The sequence below is a fragment of the Planococcus citri genome, chromosome 1 (genome assembly GCF_950023065.1).
Source record: "Planococcus citri chromosome 1, ihPlaCitr1.1, whole genome shotgun sequence".
Classification (NCBI taxonomy): Eukaryota; Metazoa; Arthropoda; class Insecta; order Hemiptera; family Pseudococcidae; genus Planococcus; species Planococcus citri.
The window spans coordinates 18,578,802-18,595,394 of NC_088677.1; the positions used below are offsets into that span (position 1 = coordinate 18,578,802).

The 16,593-nt window shown below is 32.0% G+C and overlaps 3 protein-coding genes and 1 long non-coding RNA gene across 8 annotated transcripts; 2 read left to right on the forward strand and 2 right to left on the reverse strand.

Annotated features, from left to right (window-relative positions):
* Nucleotides 1-229: 229 nt before the first annotated feature.
* LOC135849663 (quinone oxidoreductase-like protein 1) lies at nucleotides 230-3,207 on the forward strand. 2 transcript variants are annotated; one of them, XM_065370169.1, is made up of 9 exons: nucleotides 230-338; nucleotides 417-521; nucleotides 588-792; nucleotides 863-931; nucleotides 1,020-1,265; nucleotides 1,341-1,453; nucleotides 1,529-1,627; nucleotides 1,710-1,861; nucleotides 1,942-3,207. In XM_065370169.1, the coding sequence occupies exons 2-9, from the start codon at nucleotides 435-437 to the stop codon at nucleotides 2,045-2,047; spliced, it is 1,077 nt and encodes a 358-aa protein (XP_065226241.1). In that variant the 5' UTR covers nucleotides 230-338; nucleotides 417-434; the 3' UTR covers nucleotides 2,048-3,207. The 2 variants fall into 2 exon arrangements, with proteins under 2 accessions (XP_065226241.1, XP_065226240.1); XM_065370168.1 differs by having other exon boundaries at nucleotides 262-521.
* A 216-nt stretch (nucleotides 3,208-3,423) lies between these two features.
* Nucleotides 3,424-4,396, reverse strand: LOC135849664 (uncharacterized). The gene is made up of 2 exons (XR_010559602.1): nucleotides 4,039-4,396; nucleotides 3,424-3,793 (listed from the first exon to the last, which is right to left on the reverse strand). It is a non-coding gene; the product is annotated as an uncharacterized LOC135849664 (long non-coding RNA).
* Nucleotides 4,397-11,679: 7,283 nt separating this feature from the next.
* Nucleotides 11,680-13,683, forward strand: LOC135849671 (very long chain fatty acid elongase 1-like). 4 transcript variants are annotated; one of them, XM_065370179.1, is made up of 7 exons: nucleotides 11,680-11,826; nucleotides 11,913-11,971; nucleotides 12,386-12,464; nucleotides 12,548-12,738; nucleotides 12,818-12,952; nucleotides 13,029-13,268; nucleotides 13,332-13,683. In XM_065370179.1, exons 3-7 carry the CDS (start codon nucleotides 12,395-12,397, stop codon nucleotides 13,536-13,538), a joined length of 843 nt encoding a protein of 280 aa, XP_065226251.1. In that variant the 5' UTR covers nucleotides 11,680-11,826; nucleotides 11,913-11,971; nucleotides 12,386-12,394; the 3' UTR covers nucleotides 13,539-13,683. The 4 variants fall into 4 exon arrangements, with proteins under 4 accessions (XP_065226251.1, XP_065226249.1, XP_065226250.1 ...); XM_065370177.1 differs by having other exon boundaries at nucleotides 11,681-11,826; nucleotides 12,383-12,464; XM_065370178.1 differs by having other exon boundaries at nucleotides 11,689-11,971.
* LOC135849669 (UDP-glucose 4-epimerase-like) lies at nucleotides 13,533-15,771 on the reverse strand. The gene is made up of 9 exons (XM_065370173.1): nucleotides 15,562-15,771; nucleotides 15,234-15,378; nucleotides 14,961-15,079; nucleotides 14,768-14,881; nucleotides 14,508-14,687; nucleotides 14,253-14,433; nucleotides 14,048-14,184; nucleotides 13,818-13,968; nucleotides 13,533-13,729 (listed from the first exon to the last, which is right to left on the reverse strand). The coding sequence occupies exons 2-9, from the start codon at nucleotides 15,355-15,357 to the stop codon at nucleotides 13,677-13,679; spliced, it is 1,059 nt and encodes a 352-aa protein (XP_065226245.1). The 5' UTR covers nucleotides 15,358-15,378; nucleotides 15,562-15,771; the 3' UTR covers nucleotides 13,533-13,676.
* Nucleotides 15,772-16,593: the final 822 nt, after the last annotated feature.

Below are 16,593 nucleotides of genomic sequence, written 5' to 3' on the forward strand. Positions count from 1 at the left end.
ATGCCGCCATAATACAGAGCGTAAAAATTTGTGAAACAGTAGGAAACTTTGGAATCTTTTTTTCTCAAGTTATAAAGTTTACTTTACAATATTTATCTAGATTATTTCAAGTTCTCGACATGTTGAAAATTAAAAAGTTCAAAACATGAAAAAAAATGCGAAATTCAAGAATTCTATTTTTAAATTTTCAGAAACTTGTAAAAAAAAGTTTTTTAAATGGCTACGCTGATTGTATATTCCCTTATTTATTTTTCTTATCAAAAGCCCTTTTTATATTGTCCGTAACTAGAGTTCAGCTAAGTTCAGCTTTTTAAACTTCATTTCACTTCACTTCACCTGTTAGTTGTTCGGAATTTAGTGCCATATAGTTCAGAGTGGGTGTATGTGGCTTGATTTATATATCGTTGAAATTTCAGATCTAGTGTTTATGCAAAATGAATCCATCAAGTGTTCCAGTATCTACGAAAAAATCAAAATACGCTTATTTAAACAAGAAGAATGACGTGGTGTTTTGCGAACAGGTTAATCATATTTTCATTATACATTATACATTGTAACGTCAAATTTACTCATATCCTTTCCCACAGGATGTATCGACCGATTTGAAAAAATTCGATGTACTGGTCAAAGTACAAGCTTGTGGTGTATCTATCTCTAACGAAGAATATAAACCTGTAGTCGACGATAGTAACATAAACACAGAGTATAGAACTCTAGGTACAGATATATCTGGTATCGTGCAAAGTGTCGGATCCGAGGTGAATACTTTACACGTTGGAGATCGCGTAGCAGGTACGTTTAATCATTTTTTTATCCTCTAAGAAGATAGATCTTTGCTACATAGGTATCTTAATTATTACAGGAGTAATTCCTGTATCCTGCGCTCAGTCCGGATGTGGCCAGTATGTTGTAATTGAACAGTACGATTTAGGTTAGTTTTACTTTCAAATATTATCGTTTCCTGCGCAACGTCAGTATACGTATTTTATGGTAACGTTGTGCTTATCAATATATTTCAGTTCGTGTACCAGAATGCATTAATTTTGCGGATGCTGCTGCTTGTATCGGAGATTGTATCCGGGCCTACATTGCGCTTCATTATTGTTCGAAGATAACGAAAGATGATATTATTTTGGTGTTGAATGGCGCATTACCGTGCTCCAATATTTGTGTACAGATCGCGCACCACGTCGGAGCTAAAATACTCACTACGTGTACGTCGCCCACTGAAAAAACATACTTGGAAACGTTCGACAATTGCATCGGTAAATTCGCTAGCTTAAAAAAGTCTATCCATATACGATCAATAGTGAATTGAGTTTGTTTTTTTTCTCGAGCAGATGAAATCATCGATTTGAGCGAAAGCGTCGATATGGACGATACTCTTTTCAACGAATGTATGAATAAAACCGATAATTTAGGAGTCGACGTTGTTCTCGATTTGGAAACTTCTGTAAGTTTTTTTTTCGCCTTGGTTGAATTTTTCTCTCGTTTACGTTTCTATTTATGTACAATTTACGTATTATAGATGAAGGAGGATAAAACACCCAATCAATTGAGCACTGAAACGATTATTTCGTGTTTGACCATTCATGGAAGATGGGTTTCGTGTAATTCTAGATTACAAGTAATATTTTTGAATGATTTTTTACCTTCGTTAAAACTTAAAAACAATTGCAATGTTGAAAATATTCATTTCTCGTTTCCAGCTGGATCCTCCAGATTCGCAGAAATTATTCGATCGTTGTGCTTGTATTAGTTTTCTGTACGAACAGGCTTGGTTAATGTCGAAAATCGCCCAAGGCAAATATCAACACATTTTGACAGACGCGATGCATAAATTAAAAGAGAACATTATAAAGTACGTTAATTTTCTTCGTGATTTTCTCTGATTTTTTAATTATACTTAAATGACTAATATTTGTGTGTTTTCTTTCGTAGACCTTACGTGTATCACACCGTTAATTTCGAATCATTACCAGAAGTTATTCAGCAGTTATCAAAAAATCAAGTGAATCGTATCGTAGTTAGCATTACGCATAAATAATGTCGTTACCTTTTCTCGTTTTACATTTTGTAAATATTCTCAATCATTATTTTCTTTTTGTTTCGTACATCTCGATTCTTTTTTTTTTTAATCGATGTTTTTAATTATCTGTTTTATTAGCTTCTCCATTAATGATCTTGTTCGTATAAAATGTTTCATTACTTTCATTATTCGTCTCCTTAGAAGTCTGTATCTAGATATGAATTTAATAATTGGTATCGTCTTCACCGAAGTATAATTTTCTGCTTTTCTGATGTATTAGTGTGCTATGAGATTTCATTTACATTCCTTCGGTGTCTCGTTCCTTTGTTTATGCATTTATTAAAATTATAAACGAATCGTGCAACGTTTACGCGCGATCCGGCTTTTTATATTTTCTTTTCTGTTTTTTAATAAGACCTATACTTGTAAGAACACTAGTAATTTCTAGTCCTAACTAGTCGTCAATGGTCTCGAGCATTATACGGTGTAATTTTCTACATTGTACGTACTGCTAAGCTAATTTACCGGAAATTTTTACGAAAACGAATTTGTGATATTCGAGTTATTTTTACAATTAACTTTTCAACCGCAATACTTTTTGTTACACAAAAAAAAACTAATACTGTGATTATCCTTTGATCGATTCAGCAACATTCCTTTCACACTAACGTTAGTGCTTCCTTCATTAAAACGTGATGTTAACTTGAAATTTTGGTTGAGTCCCGTCCGAGTGTTTGTTATTCATTTTCTCGAATATTTTATTGCACGTGTGTTTTTCGGTTACGTTATTCGTAGTTAGGTGTATCGTTTTTTGAAATGTTAATTAATGTGTATTACTTTTTATATTACAGTATAACTGATGTGTGTGCTCAATGTTTTCTTTATATATGGATTTATATTAATATTATAGTTATACTAGGTATACATATGTATTAATAATTATTACCTGAAATTCTAAAAGTATCTTTTTTCTGAGAACTCTTCAAATGTATGTAAAAATTATTAAATTTACTCGAGTGAACCTGTTACTAATTTTCATTGAATTTTTGTTATTTCGTGATATTTTTTCCGATAGTAAACAGTATGTAATACTGAATACCTTAGTATTTTTCACGAATATTCTGTTAATATACCTACTCATTGTTTTATTTTGATTAAGTAAATGTTTTTTTCCCTTCTGTGTCTGTTTTCATTCTGCGTTTTCAGAGGAAGAGAGGTGTTTAGTTGAACGAGAATTTAATCTTCTAAATAACGTCGAAGTCAACTCTGGAAATGCTGAGAAATTCACATCTACGAATTTTGGTTAAATTCATTTGAACAATCTCAGTTCATTATCTGTGTTATTCATGTTTTACGAACCAGTAGGTAAGTTAATGAAAAAATATACAAAAAAATTGTTCAAATAGCCATCGTGTATTTGCAAATAAATATTCGCAGAAATAGATAATTTTCTAATCATAACGCGTTAGTAATAATTATTGTAACCCCAGCCATATCCCGCACCTCCATAAGGAATACCACCGTATCCTACACCACCAGCATACCCATAAGGGAAGTATCTGTTCGAGTAACTGTTCACAAATGGATACGGGTAATGGACGAATGGCACTGGCAACTGGTGGTAGATCGATTCAGCGCCTTTCATTTTTTCTCCTTTTTTATCGCTCTTCTGTTTGACTTTTTCTTTTTCGGATTTTTTGTCCGAAGCGAGAACTGAAGCGACGATGAGTACGAGAAGCAAAGCGACGACGAAGAATTTCATGGCTGTAAAATTATTTGTATAAATTGCTGAATTAATTCGAACGAAAAATGTTGCAAAACTGAGTATTAAAAAAATTACAGTTTTGTGAAATCAAAATATGAAAATTAAAATCAATATGGAAAAGTGAAGCAACTTGTAACGATTGAAAAGTAAACGCAAGTAGATGTGTTGACTAAGCATGTTTTACTGTAGATGGATTTGAAAAAAAAATTACATTCGAAATTTAATTACATGTAAATCTTCTTACCTGGTAGGTATCGTTGTTTTAAATGAATTGATGACTTTAGATGAAATCAAAAGTAACTACTGATTAATGTTGTTTTTTCGTCAACTATTTATATTGAAAATATATTACAAACCCCACCCTATAATTGAAAGAGGGCATGCGTTTATTCAATTACACGCCAATTATCGGATCACTGAAGGATGATTTTTCCCTTGGCCACGACATTGGAACATCTGTTACAGATTTGCAGTTACTGTTCCGAAACATTTAATTGAATCATCGATATAATTAGCCTATTGAGTGGTAGATTCGTACTTACGTAATAATTGGTTATGTGATTTGGTTTCAGAGTACCGTTGTTTTCATGATACCTACTTGGAATAGGTAGTTCGTAGATTATTTTATTTCATTGAGAAAAAATTGTAAAAATTTTAGGTAACCGTGAAACAAGAATGTAGGTAAAATGTAAGTTGAAGATACCTAAAAAAAATATAAGACTCAGTTTAGATGTTCATTTGTCTTACGGCCAATGAGTTTATATGAACTTGAGATTTCGGTACCTATTCTAATTAATTTCAAGGTGTTTATTTAACATGGTAAAGACTAAAGATGCTACATGAATGTACAATTGCGTTCAAATCTGTAACAATTTCACGCAATTTATCCAAGTGTTTCCGCTTGAATTATTTGTAATAGAAATTATTTAAATCTGTTGAATTGGAATTTTCGTTTTTAAAAAATCTAACGATGAGAAAAATGAGCACCTAATTCGATTCAAAACATCGGTTATTTTATTCAAAATTACAAAAACAAAAAAGGAACGTAAGTAGGTAGGTAAAAGTACCTACTTCAATTTCCAATTTTTTTTTTTTTTTTTGGCGGAGCTGTGGGGCTTCAAAGTTCTCCAAAATGACCGAATACATTATTTTTCACCATAGAAAGCTTGTAAAAATATCAAATTAGAGCTCTCGTTGAGGCGAAGAACACACTAAAAATTCAGAATCATACCTACCTACGTTAATTTTCTATTATTTTCTTATGGGAAGTTTTTTGTTTCCAATTTTCATTAAAATTTTGGATAAATTTTGAAATTTAAAGGGATTATGGATATTTAATTCAATAGAATTTATTTCTTTTTATATTAATAGGTATTTTATGATTTGATTTGATTCAATCGTTATTCACTTCGTGAATTTGCCTAAATTTATGATTATTATTTTATAATTTTTCTATCGCATTGAGCTATAATTTTGACTGATTGTCAAGGTAGGTACATCGATTTATTTTGTTTTCTTGTTTTTGACGAAGATGGTATACCTATTATTTGTAAATCTTGCGTGCATTATGTTTTCTTTTGCATTCATCTGTTATTTTTTATTTCTTTTGAAAAGCTCGAAATGCCTTCTTTATCTCATTTTTTATTTTTAATTATCCCCCCAAGATTTTTTTTTTTTTTTTGAATGTATAGGCAGATTTACATTTGAAATCAGGTACAGAATTCATAGGAAAATTTACCTAAAACCAAATGATCTGCAACTGAATCAAATCAGTTTCATTCTGGAAGTTAATCATAGTGATTTTTTTGCATTATAATTTTCTGTTCATGATAAATATTATTGTGCTTTTTGATTGTTTTCAAGTGTGAAATAGGTTGTTTCAGGGGTGAAATTTGTTTAAGTTTTTTTGTTCATTTCATTCACTCAATTTGTCTCAACAAATCAGACTGTTCTATCATAGTATTACACCTTGTCTGCTTCATTAATCATCATCGACAATACATAAGTTTCTTTTAGAATGTATCAAATCAAATGTCTCGTCTAAATTCAGATTTGATGATAACAAAGAACAGTTCAAGACATGAAATTGGCAGAATTAGATTCATCTGAATTTGCTGATTACAGAAGTGCATCTCTGGAATACACAAATCTACTTCGTTACTTCAGACTTTCCAAACCAGAGCAAGTCAATCTGGTTTCATTGCATCTTGTGCCATTCATTTGAGAGAAAAAACAGACACACCCATATGTGAAAATGACGATGAAGTGGTCTGCTGGTGCATATGGTGAGGAATCTGGATCAGTTAAAGAAATGTTTGAATCATTATGATGATTGATGAGTGATCTAGAAATAAGTTATAGGCACCTATCCAATTCCAAACAAATTGGGATCATTCCCGACAAATGACTTGTGCAAGACAGAGTTTGGAAAATGTTGCAATATGCTGATCCAAAAAGGTTATAGGTACCTATAAATAAAATAGGTAGACAAGCAAATTATAAATGAAAACGACTGTCTCTATAATTATCGAGTTTGATGTGTTTTACGTTTTTATTTTATTTTTAAGCCTTTTTTTATTTTTTATTTTCAATACTACTCAATACAGGATTCATTCTGTAACATTTTTTGTTTGATTTCTCCTTGAGTAGGTAAAAGTATTCGATGGATTTTACTCACAGAGAAATTATACAAAAAATTGCTAAAGAATACACCTTGTTCGAGTTACCGATTGAATCGTGTTGTTTTTGTTTTGTTTTCGATTCAGATCGAATGGACATTGTTAATAGCTGCACATCACTCGTCAAAAATTTATAATAAAAACGCTGCTCGAGCCAAGCATTGAGAATAACTGCACTGAAGTGCACTAATTACGATGCTTATCAATCCAAATGGTCTTCAACCTTTCTTCTGCAGAGTAAATGAGTGAGCTAGAATGGACTTCGTTTTTTCGTAGAGTTTACTCTTGGAAAATCAAAAATCGAAACAAAATGAGAACCTTTGTTTTTCAGAATACTTTGAGTCTTTACCTTACGTAGGTATGCCCGCTTAAACGAAAATACGGTACCTACATATTTATTGCACATCACCACTCGAATAATGTGGAAGCATCTTTCTATAGAAGTAGGTAAAAGCAGGATTCTCGAAATTCATTAAAATACCGTCGCTCTCCCTTCATCGAAGACAAATATAATACGAGTAAACCACGAAAAGAAAATATTTATTTGACTTAGCAATCGCGAAAAATATACCGCTTATCATAAAAATACAACCAAAAATTTATAACTCTTAAGTTTAAGTTATTATACTAAGTAACCTACGTAAACATTTGGTGACCAAACATCGTATTTAAAATTAGAATAATTTTACTAATAAATCACTCGATAGAAATTTACGTATAAACAAAGCAAAAATCACAATGCAATAAATGAAACTGTTTGCTCGTATGGAGACGGAGGAACCGGTGGTGGTGGAGCCGCCGGCGGCGGCGGCGAAATCGACCTTATTGCATCCGTTCTCAAAACAAAATTCACAATTATGATTTTTTTCCGTTGGTGCCACCGTTCCTAATGCTGTTTTTGCTAACTCTTCGCATCTCTTTTTACCGTCTTCAGCAGCTTCAAGCTGCGCTCCATCTCGTTTAAAACGCCATTTACCTAAAATAATAAACAAGATGTAAGCAACTTAAATTCAGTTTATCTGCAACTATTCCATCACTAAAATCAGAAGACGAGAGACGACTACAAAAAAATGCCTGAATGTATCCATACGAGTATCTTAAAACTTCCACGAATAAGTAAATTAAAGTAACGATCGTATAATTTGTTACATAACGGTGAAAACAAAAAAAAAGGTAAGTAGATAACTTTCGTGATTCTCACCAGCTTCAACTTCCACCCTCAAAGTGTAGCAACCGTCTTTTTTAGCTGGAGTATTCGCGGGGGGTGCAAGGGTTGTGTAATCAGTAGCTTTGTCTGCTTCCTTAAATTTACTCGTATCGTTGCAGTTAAAGGGACCCGCCTCGGCTGCCTTCGTGTCATCACATACCCAACATTTCAACCCGTTTCCTATAAGTACATCGAAAAAAGTTATATATGGAAGATGATTCTTAAAAGAATTAATAATGCATACATCGTACATAATACATAGATATTATTACATAGAATAGGTACGATTGTAAAAATTCTTACCGAATGATACGAGAAGCATTAAAGTTAAAGCGCAAAGTAAACCTATATTGAAGTTATGCATAGCGATGCGCGTACTAATTTAATAACAAATTTAAAGAATGAATTTCAGAAATAGTATCACCGTTGATGATTAATTTATACTTATTTAGCCATTGAAAAATGGACGCAGAGATACTTTTTGCAAAAATGGTGCGGATTGTAGTTTGACTGGCATTAGAAGCATAACGCTCCAGCTGAATAGTTTTGGTAGCCAAATAATTTTACTTTTTATTGAAAACTCGACGATGGTTACCACCGTAAAAAAGGTTTTTAAATCATTTTTTTATTTTTTAAACTAGCAAATCCACCCGTCGCGTCGTCGCTAGCAACGCTCAAAGAATATTCAAAGATGTATATCCCTTTGTAGGAAACTCCCTAAGTTGAAAAATACCTATCAAAAAAGAAGAAAAATAAATTGATGTCTGTAGGTATAAATTATTTTAAAATTTTACATATCTGAGCATAATACTTTAGAATTCTTTTTTCAAGATAAACCTTTCCTCACTTCCTCATCCGTGCCCTCCAAACTATGTTAGCCCCCTACATAGAGACCTGTCAAGTTGGAAAAAATGGAGGTAGGTAAAATCTTCTCTGCGAGAAAAGTTTCAAGTCGTAAATATGTTTTTCGCTTCAAATCTAATAATGAAATCTCATTAATTGGAATTCTGAAAAATGTTTTCCAAGTTCTTGAAAGTCAGACAAAATATTCTAAAATTGTAAAAATATTCGTTATTGATGAATTTTTTCTAAGGGTTTTTAAACGTTTGATATAATTGCACGAACTCATGTCCTTCTCCTTATATGTACTACTTACCATTAGGTAATTTTTGATCCAAAATAAAATTTTAAAGATTTTAAATTTACCAACTTGAAAAAAATAATAAGAAATTAAATTGAAAAATTTTGATCAGAAATATTGAAAGATTTCTAAAACGATCTTGAAAGGATACTTTTATCGAATAATATTATAGATACCTAATTGATCTCCAATCGTTGGTTTTTTAATTTTCTTTTTTCGATTTCTTTAATCCTTAACGTGTCGAGTAAAAGAAAATATGTGAAAATCGTCTACCTACCCACGCCTTTCTACTAAATTTCAAAAATTGAAAACATATCATAAAACTATCTCTAAACCCGTCAAGTTTTGAAATTTAAACCAAAGTCAATCATTCTGAATTTTTGATGAACTCGTCCAATTTTGAATTTTAAACCAACCCAATCCATAAATTTCTTCATTTACTAAAGCCAAACCCAAAAAGAAATTTAAATTTAAAATTAATTCTTTATTGATTTATTTTGAAACTATACCTACACTCTCTTTTAATTTAATTGAAATATTTCTTTTTTATTACCTACGTTTTGAAAGTGAAATCAGAGATGAAAATTTTATGCTCTTTTTTAATTCCGTTTAAAGAATTCTAATTTTTGATCCAAAAAAATAAAAGATTTTATACTTACTTACCAACTTGGAAAAAAAACATAAAGTAACCTCAATTGAAAAATTTTGATGAGAAATTGAAAGATTTCTAAAAGAATCTTGAAGGGATAGTTTTATCGAATAATTAATTGACCTCTCCCGTTGGTTTTTCAATTTTCTTTTTTCGAATTTTTCAGTGAAAATCGTCTACCTACGTCTTTCTACTAAATTTTAAAAACAAAAAACTGAAAGCATATCATAAAACTATCTACTCATACATTTTCCAAACCCATAGAGTTTTGAAATTTAAATCAAAGTCAACCAATTAAACCTAAAAAATTTTGAACGTGGAACCAAAACACTAATTTCAATTTCTACTTATTTCAAAATTTAAATAAAATGACCTAAAAATTTCAACTTTTTTCAATTTTACATATTTAGAAATTTAAGAACGAAAATAGATAGGTACATACTTAAAAAATTTTAACATTCGCCAAACAGGTAAACTTTCAAGATTTTAACTTAACCTAATTTAAACTGCAGCATTTTTAAAAATGATATCGAATTTATGTCCATCACTTTCTGAAAAATATTCAATACTACCAGTATAACTAGGTACCTATACTTTGAAATATGTATATTTTTCGTTTATTTATTTCAAAACTACGATTCTCTTTTAATTCAATTGAAATTTTTTCATTAATTGGAGATGAAAAATGAAAATTTTATACCATTTTCTAATTCCATTTAAAGAATTTTTTAGTTAAAAGAATTATTCAAATGAATGACAATTCTATTCAGATAAATTATGACTGACCATCAGCGCCAATTTTCAATTACCATGCCCCCCCTCCCCAATTAAAAGTGAATAATAAAAAAATGAAAAATTTACTTCAAGTAACGGGTATGTAGAAACTGATTTGACCGGATTTTTTCAACAAAAAAAAAGATCCCAGGGGTAGTCTACTATAAAATTTGAAGCTGCTCATTCACAAAACTGTGTGTACCACTGGTGTCCAAAGGTCTCAAAAATTTCGATTTTTAGATACTCCCCCCTTCAAAAAAAAAAACAAAAAACGAAAAAATGTATTTGAAACAGTAAAATAGTTATTTCCATTATGTACCGAGTGTCAAAAAGTCAAAGGATCCATTAGGGTATTTTTTTGACTCGAAATTCTTGAAAGATTTCTTGAAAATGGTCGAAAAATACGAAGGGACATATTCTAAAACTTTGGGAATAGTTTTTTCTAGTCACAAATTGAGTTTTCTGGGGTTTTTGCTGGATTTCTAGTCTGCGCATCTAGAAAGGTATTTTTGAGCCCAAGGCCAAAATTGTCGAAAACCGGCGCAAATGTGTGAATCGTCTTTTTAAATATTAAAAATTGACCGCATTTTTTGACCAGTTTTGATCAATTTTTCAAAACATTTTTGGCTCAAAAAATACTTTGGGAACCTATGACTTTTCAAGTTTTTAACGCTCGATATGTATGATGGAATTACTATTTTACTGTTTTATATTTATGCAGATTTTTGCATTTTTATTATTTTTTTTGTTTGGAGGAATTGGCAAAAATTGAAATGTGGAGACCTTTGGACCTTTATAGGAGTTATAGTTTTACGATTGCTTTAAAAAAAAATCGTGTTTAATCGGTTGCTGTACACGCAATGAGGTTCCCTTGAAAGTAGGTAAGTGCAATATTTTTCAGAGAAGAAGAATTCAAAAACTACCAGTCCATTGTTCCTAAAATCTTGAAGATTTTTTCCTAAAATTTTCGAATATACTTATTTTTTAAAATTTTTAAAAAATATCTTACATTTCAAAAATTCAATTTTATTCAGTTTCATGATTTTTTTCTTTTAAATTTCGGTATCACTTTAAAACATCTTTTGCCTGCAAAGCTCCTCAACTATCCCTCCCCTCCATCTCCTTCAAAGATGTTTAGCTCTAGCTGTTTGAACTTCCTATTCTCAAAATGGCAAAATTTTTACGGGTTCTGAAGCTTCTGACGATAAAAAAAAGTTATCAGGTTTGCCCCTTGAACCGATCATTTATGCAACTTATAAAACACATCTCTTAAAACTGACACATAACGGAATCGTGTGTAATTTTTGTCGTGCTGTTTCTTCTTTAAAACTTGATAATTGTCTTCACTTTACTTTAAAACGCATAAATATCGCAGTTTGATAACGGTTCAACGGCTCGTACTTTACTCATACCGACTAATGAATCGGAAAATGATACAGCGAGATTGTGAAGATGATAATAAAGGTCTAATTAATTTTTTCAGTCGAATTTCGTCGCATTGTAGTGAGATACCCTTGGACGTGATGTACCTGTTCGGTAATCGTAAAAAATTGGACTTTTTTCGTGAATTTTTCATGTTCGATGTACGTGTTAATTGTCTAATTAATTTGCATTCGTTTAAAAAAATAATAATAAATAGAATTTATAGTGAATACTTGACTGATTTTAGCTGTGTTATGTTCATTTGTTGAATTCGACATCAAATTTGATGTTGAAATTCTGGTCAAGGTAAGATTTTTAAACCAGTAGAGAGCCACAGATAGGTACCTAGGTACTTTTTACTTACTGCCAAATACCCATGTTAACTAATGATTATCTTCATTATGGTCATTTGGTCTATTTTTTTTTAATTTTTAAATTTTTTTTAAAAATATTTAATGCAGAAATTAATGTTGTATTACAAATTCATTTACCAAAATTTATCTTCGAATTGAAAATATAAAAAACCATACAAAACGAACGTGTTGACAAAATATACAAATCATAAATCTATGTCACCTCCTACTAGAAATTATACTTGCTAAATAGGTATCAAATAAACGTGTGTAAAAAATGTACGAGCACGTCTTTTCTTTACATCAAATTCACCTCGAAATAAACCTAAAACACTAAGTATTAAGTATAATTTTACTCTTACAGTAGCTGATCAAAATGGGGTCCAAGTTCCAATACACAACAGCTATCAAAAAAGGATTCAACGTTGTCTTCACTGAAATGGCGGGTAAGTTTAGAAACCCCTCTTTTTAAATTTAAATCATTACGCTGATTAGAAAATCACCTCACGTTGTACTTTGATCATTGCAGATCTTAGAACAAATAGCAAATTCCTCATTCCGAATCCTATACCGATAGGATGCATAATGCTCGTATATGTTTCGTTTATTCTATGGATTGGACCCAGACTGATGAAGGATCGAAAACCGAATAAATTATGGAAACTATATTTCTTGTATAATTTTTTGATGGCGATACTGAACCTGAAATTATTCTACAAAGTGAGAAAATACCTATTGAATTATACTAGAAAGGTATAACAGAGGCCCTAGATATTTAAAATTTTTTTTTTCAAAACAGGGGTTGCAGTATTGGTGGTACGATTTCAATTCTATGTGCGAACCTCTGAGTAGGATTCGTACCGAAGGATCTATCGAACTAGCTGATTACGTTTATCTCCATTTCATCGTGAAAGTGATCGACCTTCTGCATACAGTAAGGGATAGTATTTTTCTTCAGTCAAAAAACCTTAACATTTTATTAGGTAATTGTTGATCTGTTCGTATTCCAGGTACTTTTAATAATCAGTAAACGGAACCATACGACATATCCGCACATCTTCAAACACGCTCTTTTCATCGGAACGAGTTGGTGTTGTGTGAAATATTATCCGGGAAGTCATTGCGTATTTTTCGCTTTCGTCGATAGTGCCATTAATCTAATCGTTTATGTCGCTTTCTTGGTTACTTACGAAATGAATCCTTACGATCGATATTGGACTTGGAAGAAACGAGTCATCTCGATCAAAATAGTAAGTACGAACAAATATTTTAAATCAAAAAGTACGATTGACCATAATCTGGATACATTTCAGATCCACTATCAAATCCTCTTCCTGCACTTACTCGAGCTGTTAACGTACGGTTGCGATTACCCGAAACTACACGTACTGATCATTATCCCGATCAGTTTCTTCGTAACGAACGCCTATTTGAATTACGACCACGAGGATAAAATCGACGAGTTCTTTCGTCTAATGAAAGAAGAAGAAGCGCCAAAAAAATACAAATTTCCATCGTAGAAATAAAATCATTTTTTAACAGACTAGTCAAAAAAACAATGAAAAATACATTTTAAATAAAATTTTCCAATAAAATTATTTTAAAATATGGTAAATGCATGATTTCGTCGTGTAAATGGCACCAAGATGCGATTAAAATTATTTTCGGTAACCGTTCGGGTTCTTCGATTGCCAATTCCAGGAATCTCGACCTACGGAAAGAACCACCCACAGATTAGATAACAAATTTACCTACTGATGAAAGAGCTGGTTTAAAAAATAGGTATTTCGAATACGTACACATTTCATCTAGACCGTGTTTAGCTTCCCAGCCTAGTTGTTTTTTGGCTAAATCGACAGCACAGTAAGAAGAGGCAACGTCGCCAGGTCGTCGAGGGGCGACTTTATACGGAATGTTTATTTTGTTGACTTTTTCGAAAGTTTTCACTACCTGAGAAAAAAAGATAACGCAATCGTTACATAAATTATTAGTTGGTACGATATTTTCGAGGCAAAATAGGATAGTTTACCTCTAATACAGACACACCGGAACCTGTGCCTAAATTATAAGCTTTAAAAATACCGTCTTCTTTTTCGGTCAAAAGTTTACTAACTGCGGCAGTGTGACCTTCGGCTAGATCCATGATATGAATATAGTCCCGTACACCTGATCAAATAACACAATGAATACCACCGAATAATTAGAGATCATCGTGTAGTTTATGGGTAGTTTACCTGTTCCATCAGGTGTATTGTAATCGTCACCGTACACAGCGAGCTCTTTCAGTTTACCCACCGCTACTTGGGATACAACCGGCATTAGGTTATTGGGTATACCTAACGGGTCTTCTCCAATTTCGCCACTGGGATGAGCTCCGACCGGATTAAAGTATCGTAACGAGTATACTTTCCATCCCTGTAAACGTTTTAGTTCTCTATAGAGACACAGAAAGAATATGGGAAAGGCGAATAATTCGAAGTTCAAGATACCTTATCGGATAAACTTAAATCTTTTAGAATTTCCTCCACCATGAACTTAGTCCTTCCGTACGGATTGGCACAATTTTGACCCGTTGGATGGTCTTCGGTCAATGGCAGGAATTGCGGATCGCCGTACACTGTAGAAGAGGAAGAAAAAATTATATTTTTCACTCCGCATTCTGACATCGTCTGTAAAATGTCGTGTAATTAAACAGGCTCTTTGGAAGGTATCTGATCTGATCATACATGACGTAGACAAATAAACTTACATGGAATAAATTCAACGATCCGGTAACATTATTCGTATAGTAAAATAGAGGTAGATCCCAAGACTCTTTGACTGATTTGAAAGCGGCGCAATGTATAACGCACGAAACCTTATACTAGAAAAGGGAAAGACAAATACAAATTTACAAATCTGTAGCGATTAAATCGTATAAGCCAACTACGAGAAATACTCACCAGAGTAAACACATCCTTCAATTTTTGACAATCCGAAAGATCACCGTAAACGTACGAAAGTGTTTTTCCAGCCAACTTTTCTACTCGTTTCAACGATTCGGGTTTATCATCTTTGTTAGCTTTAACAAAATAGAATACGGTCAATAATATAACTAACGTGTTATCGAAATAACACTTTTTCTTATCGTCGATAAGTCGTATAATTAATTCAACCTTGGATTTTCTAAATGTCGTTCACAGTTTGACCAAAAAATTCACTTCAACGATATATACCTGAATATGTATTCGAACAATTGTCCAGCACTAAAACATCGTAACCACTTTGTAATAGAACTAAAGCACAATGACTTCCGATATATCCAGCTCCTCCGGTAATTAGCACGTACTGTTGGGTCATTTTTTCTTATCTTGGAACGAACTGAAATACAAATGAAATGAGTACTTCACTGAAACACTGTAGCTCGAGAACTGAATGTAATAAACGCGCCCGGTACACGCGTACTCGAACGTTAACTGTTTAATTACAGATAAGTCGAACATATTCAAAGTTAAACTGATAAGTGTAAGAGTGTGATACAAAGATATAGGAAAAATAACTCACCGCAAAATTCGTATTTTACATCATTTTCAAGCTGGAAATTTCAATTGTTGATCGTTCGTTTAACGTTTTACTGTTTGACTTTGGTATAAGTAGGGCATTGGGATAGTTGAACGAGGGTTATGACTAGAAATAAATGCTCGAGGTTGTTTTATATGATGGCAAATATTGATCAAATTTTTTTAATTCTTTCAAATTCGCTTCAAATTCGCCGAAAAAATTTCCAAAAATTATCAGCAATTGTTTGTTTTATGGATTGGCAGTGTGAAAATTTGAATGTTATTGTGACGTCATCGTTGGTTCGACCAATTAAAATGCATCGTTTTTTCGTTTATACAATTTTTCGATTTTTTTTTCTGTGCTGAGTTTGCAAAATTTAAAATTTTGCATGTCAAGTCAAATTTTGTCGATGTTGATTTGTTGATGTTGAGTTTTTGAGTTGAATGTCCTTTTTATTTTATTGAAAATAGAATAATACCTATATTGAAGAGTTACCCAATACAATACCCACTGAAAGTGAAATCAGTGTCAGAATTTATTGTAAATCTGAAAACAATCATAGATACCTACTCTGCGAAGCTCAGCTTTTCTTTCTAATGTTATGCGTTATGTTTGCTAATTATTTACTTGATTTGATTGTTAGGTAACCATACGATACAATAACATTTGAATTTGAAATGGTCATGTTTACATTTCAATGTTTTGATTTTGAATGAACCCAAAAACTTTCAAAGCATTGGAATTTGGAAGTTTGTTTTTTCGATTCATTACATGAGCCAAACATGAACCAATACTCATTTCAACATGATCACTAGGTATAATGCGAAGTAATGCACATCGTAATTGTTTCATCTAATGATTTTACTGCTCGGATAGGAGATTCCAACAATCAGTATTAAGCTACTTTGCAACTTACCTACAGTATGCAATAACTAAACCATCACATTTATAATCAATAATTAATCTATAATCTCTATAAAGCAACATACATATCGAAGCACTGTTTTTTCCTTAATAGTTTCGTGCTCGAATCAC

Bases quoted from the DNA above. Each gene is read 5' to 3' on its own strand.
- LOC135849663 (XM_065370169.1), top strand. From the start codon at position 435: ATGAATCCATCAAGTGTTCCAGTATCTACGAAAAAATCAAAATACGCT. The intron at 793-862 runs GTACGTTTAATC...TAATTATTACAG, and splicing joins CGTTGGAGATCGCGTAGCAG to GAGTAATTCCTGTATCCTGC. The intron at 932-1,019 runs GTTAGTTTTACT...AATATATTTCAG, and splicing joins AATTGAACAGTACGATTTAG to TTCGTGTACCAGAATGCATT.
- LOC135849671 (XM_065370179.1), top strand. From the start codon at position 12,395: ATGGGGTCCAAGTTCCAATACACAACAGCTATCAAAAAAGGATTCAAC. The intron at 12,739-12,817 runs GTGAGAAAATAC...TTTTCAAAACAG, and splicing joins ACCTGAAATTATTCTACAAA to GGGTTGCAGTATTGGTGGTA. The intron at 13,269-13,331 runs GTAAGTACGAAC...GATACATTTCAG, and splicing joins GAGTCATCTCGATCAAAATA to ATCCACTATCAAATCCTCTT.
- LOC135849669 (XM_065370173.1), bottom strand. From the start codon at position 15,357: ATGACCCAACAGTACGTGCTAATTACCGGAGGAGCTGGATATATCGGA. The intron at 15,080-15,233 runs GTATATATCGTT...ATTTTGTTAAAG, and splicing joins TTGTTCGAATACATATTCAG to CTAACAAAGATGATAAACCC. The intron at 14,882-14,960 runs GTGAGTATTTCT...TCCCTTTTCTAG, and splicing joins TGAAGGATGTGTTTACTCTG to TATAAGGTTTCGTGCGTTAT.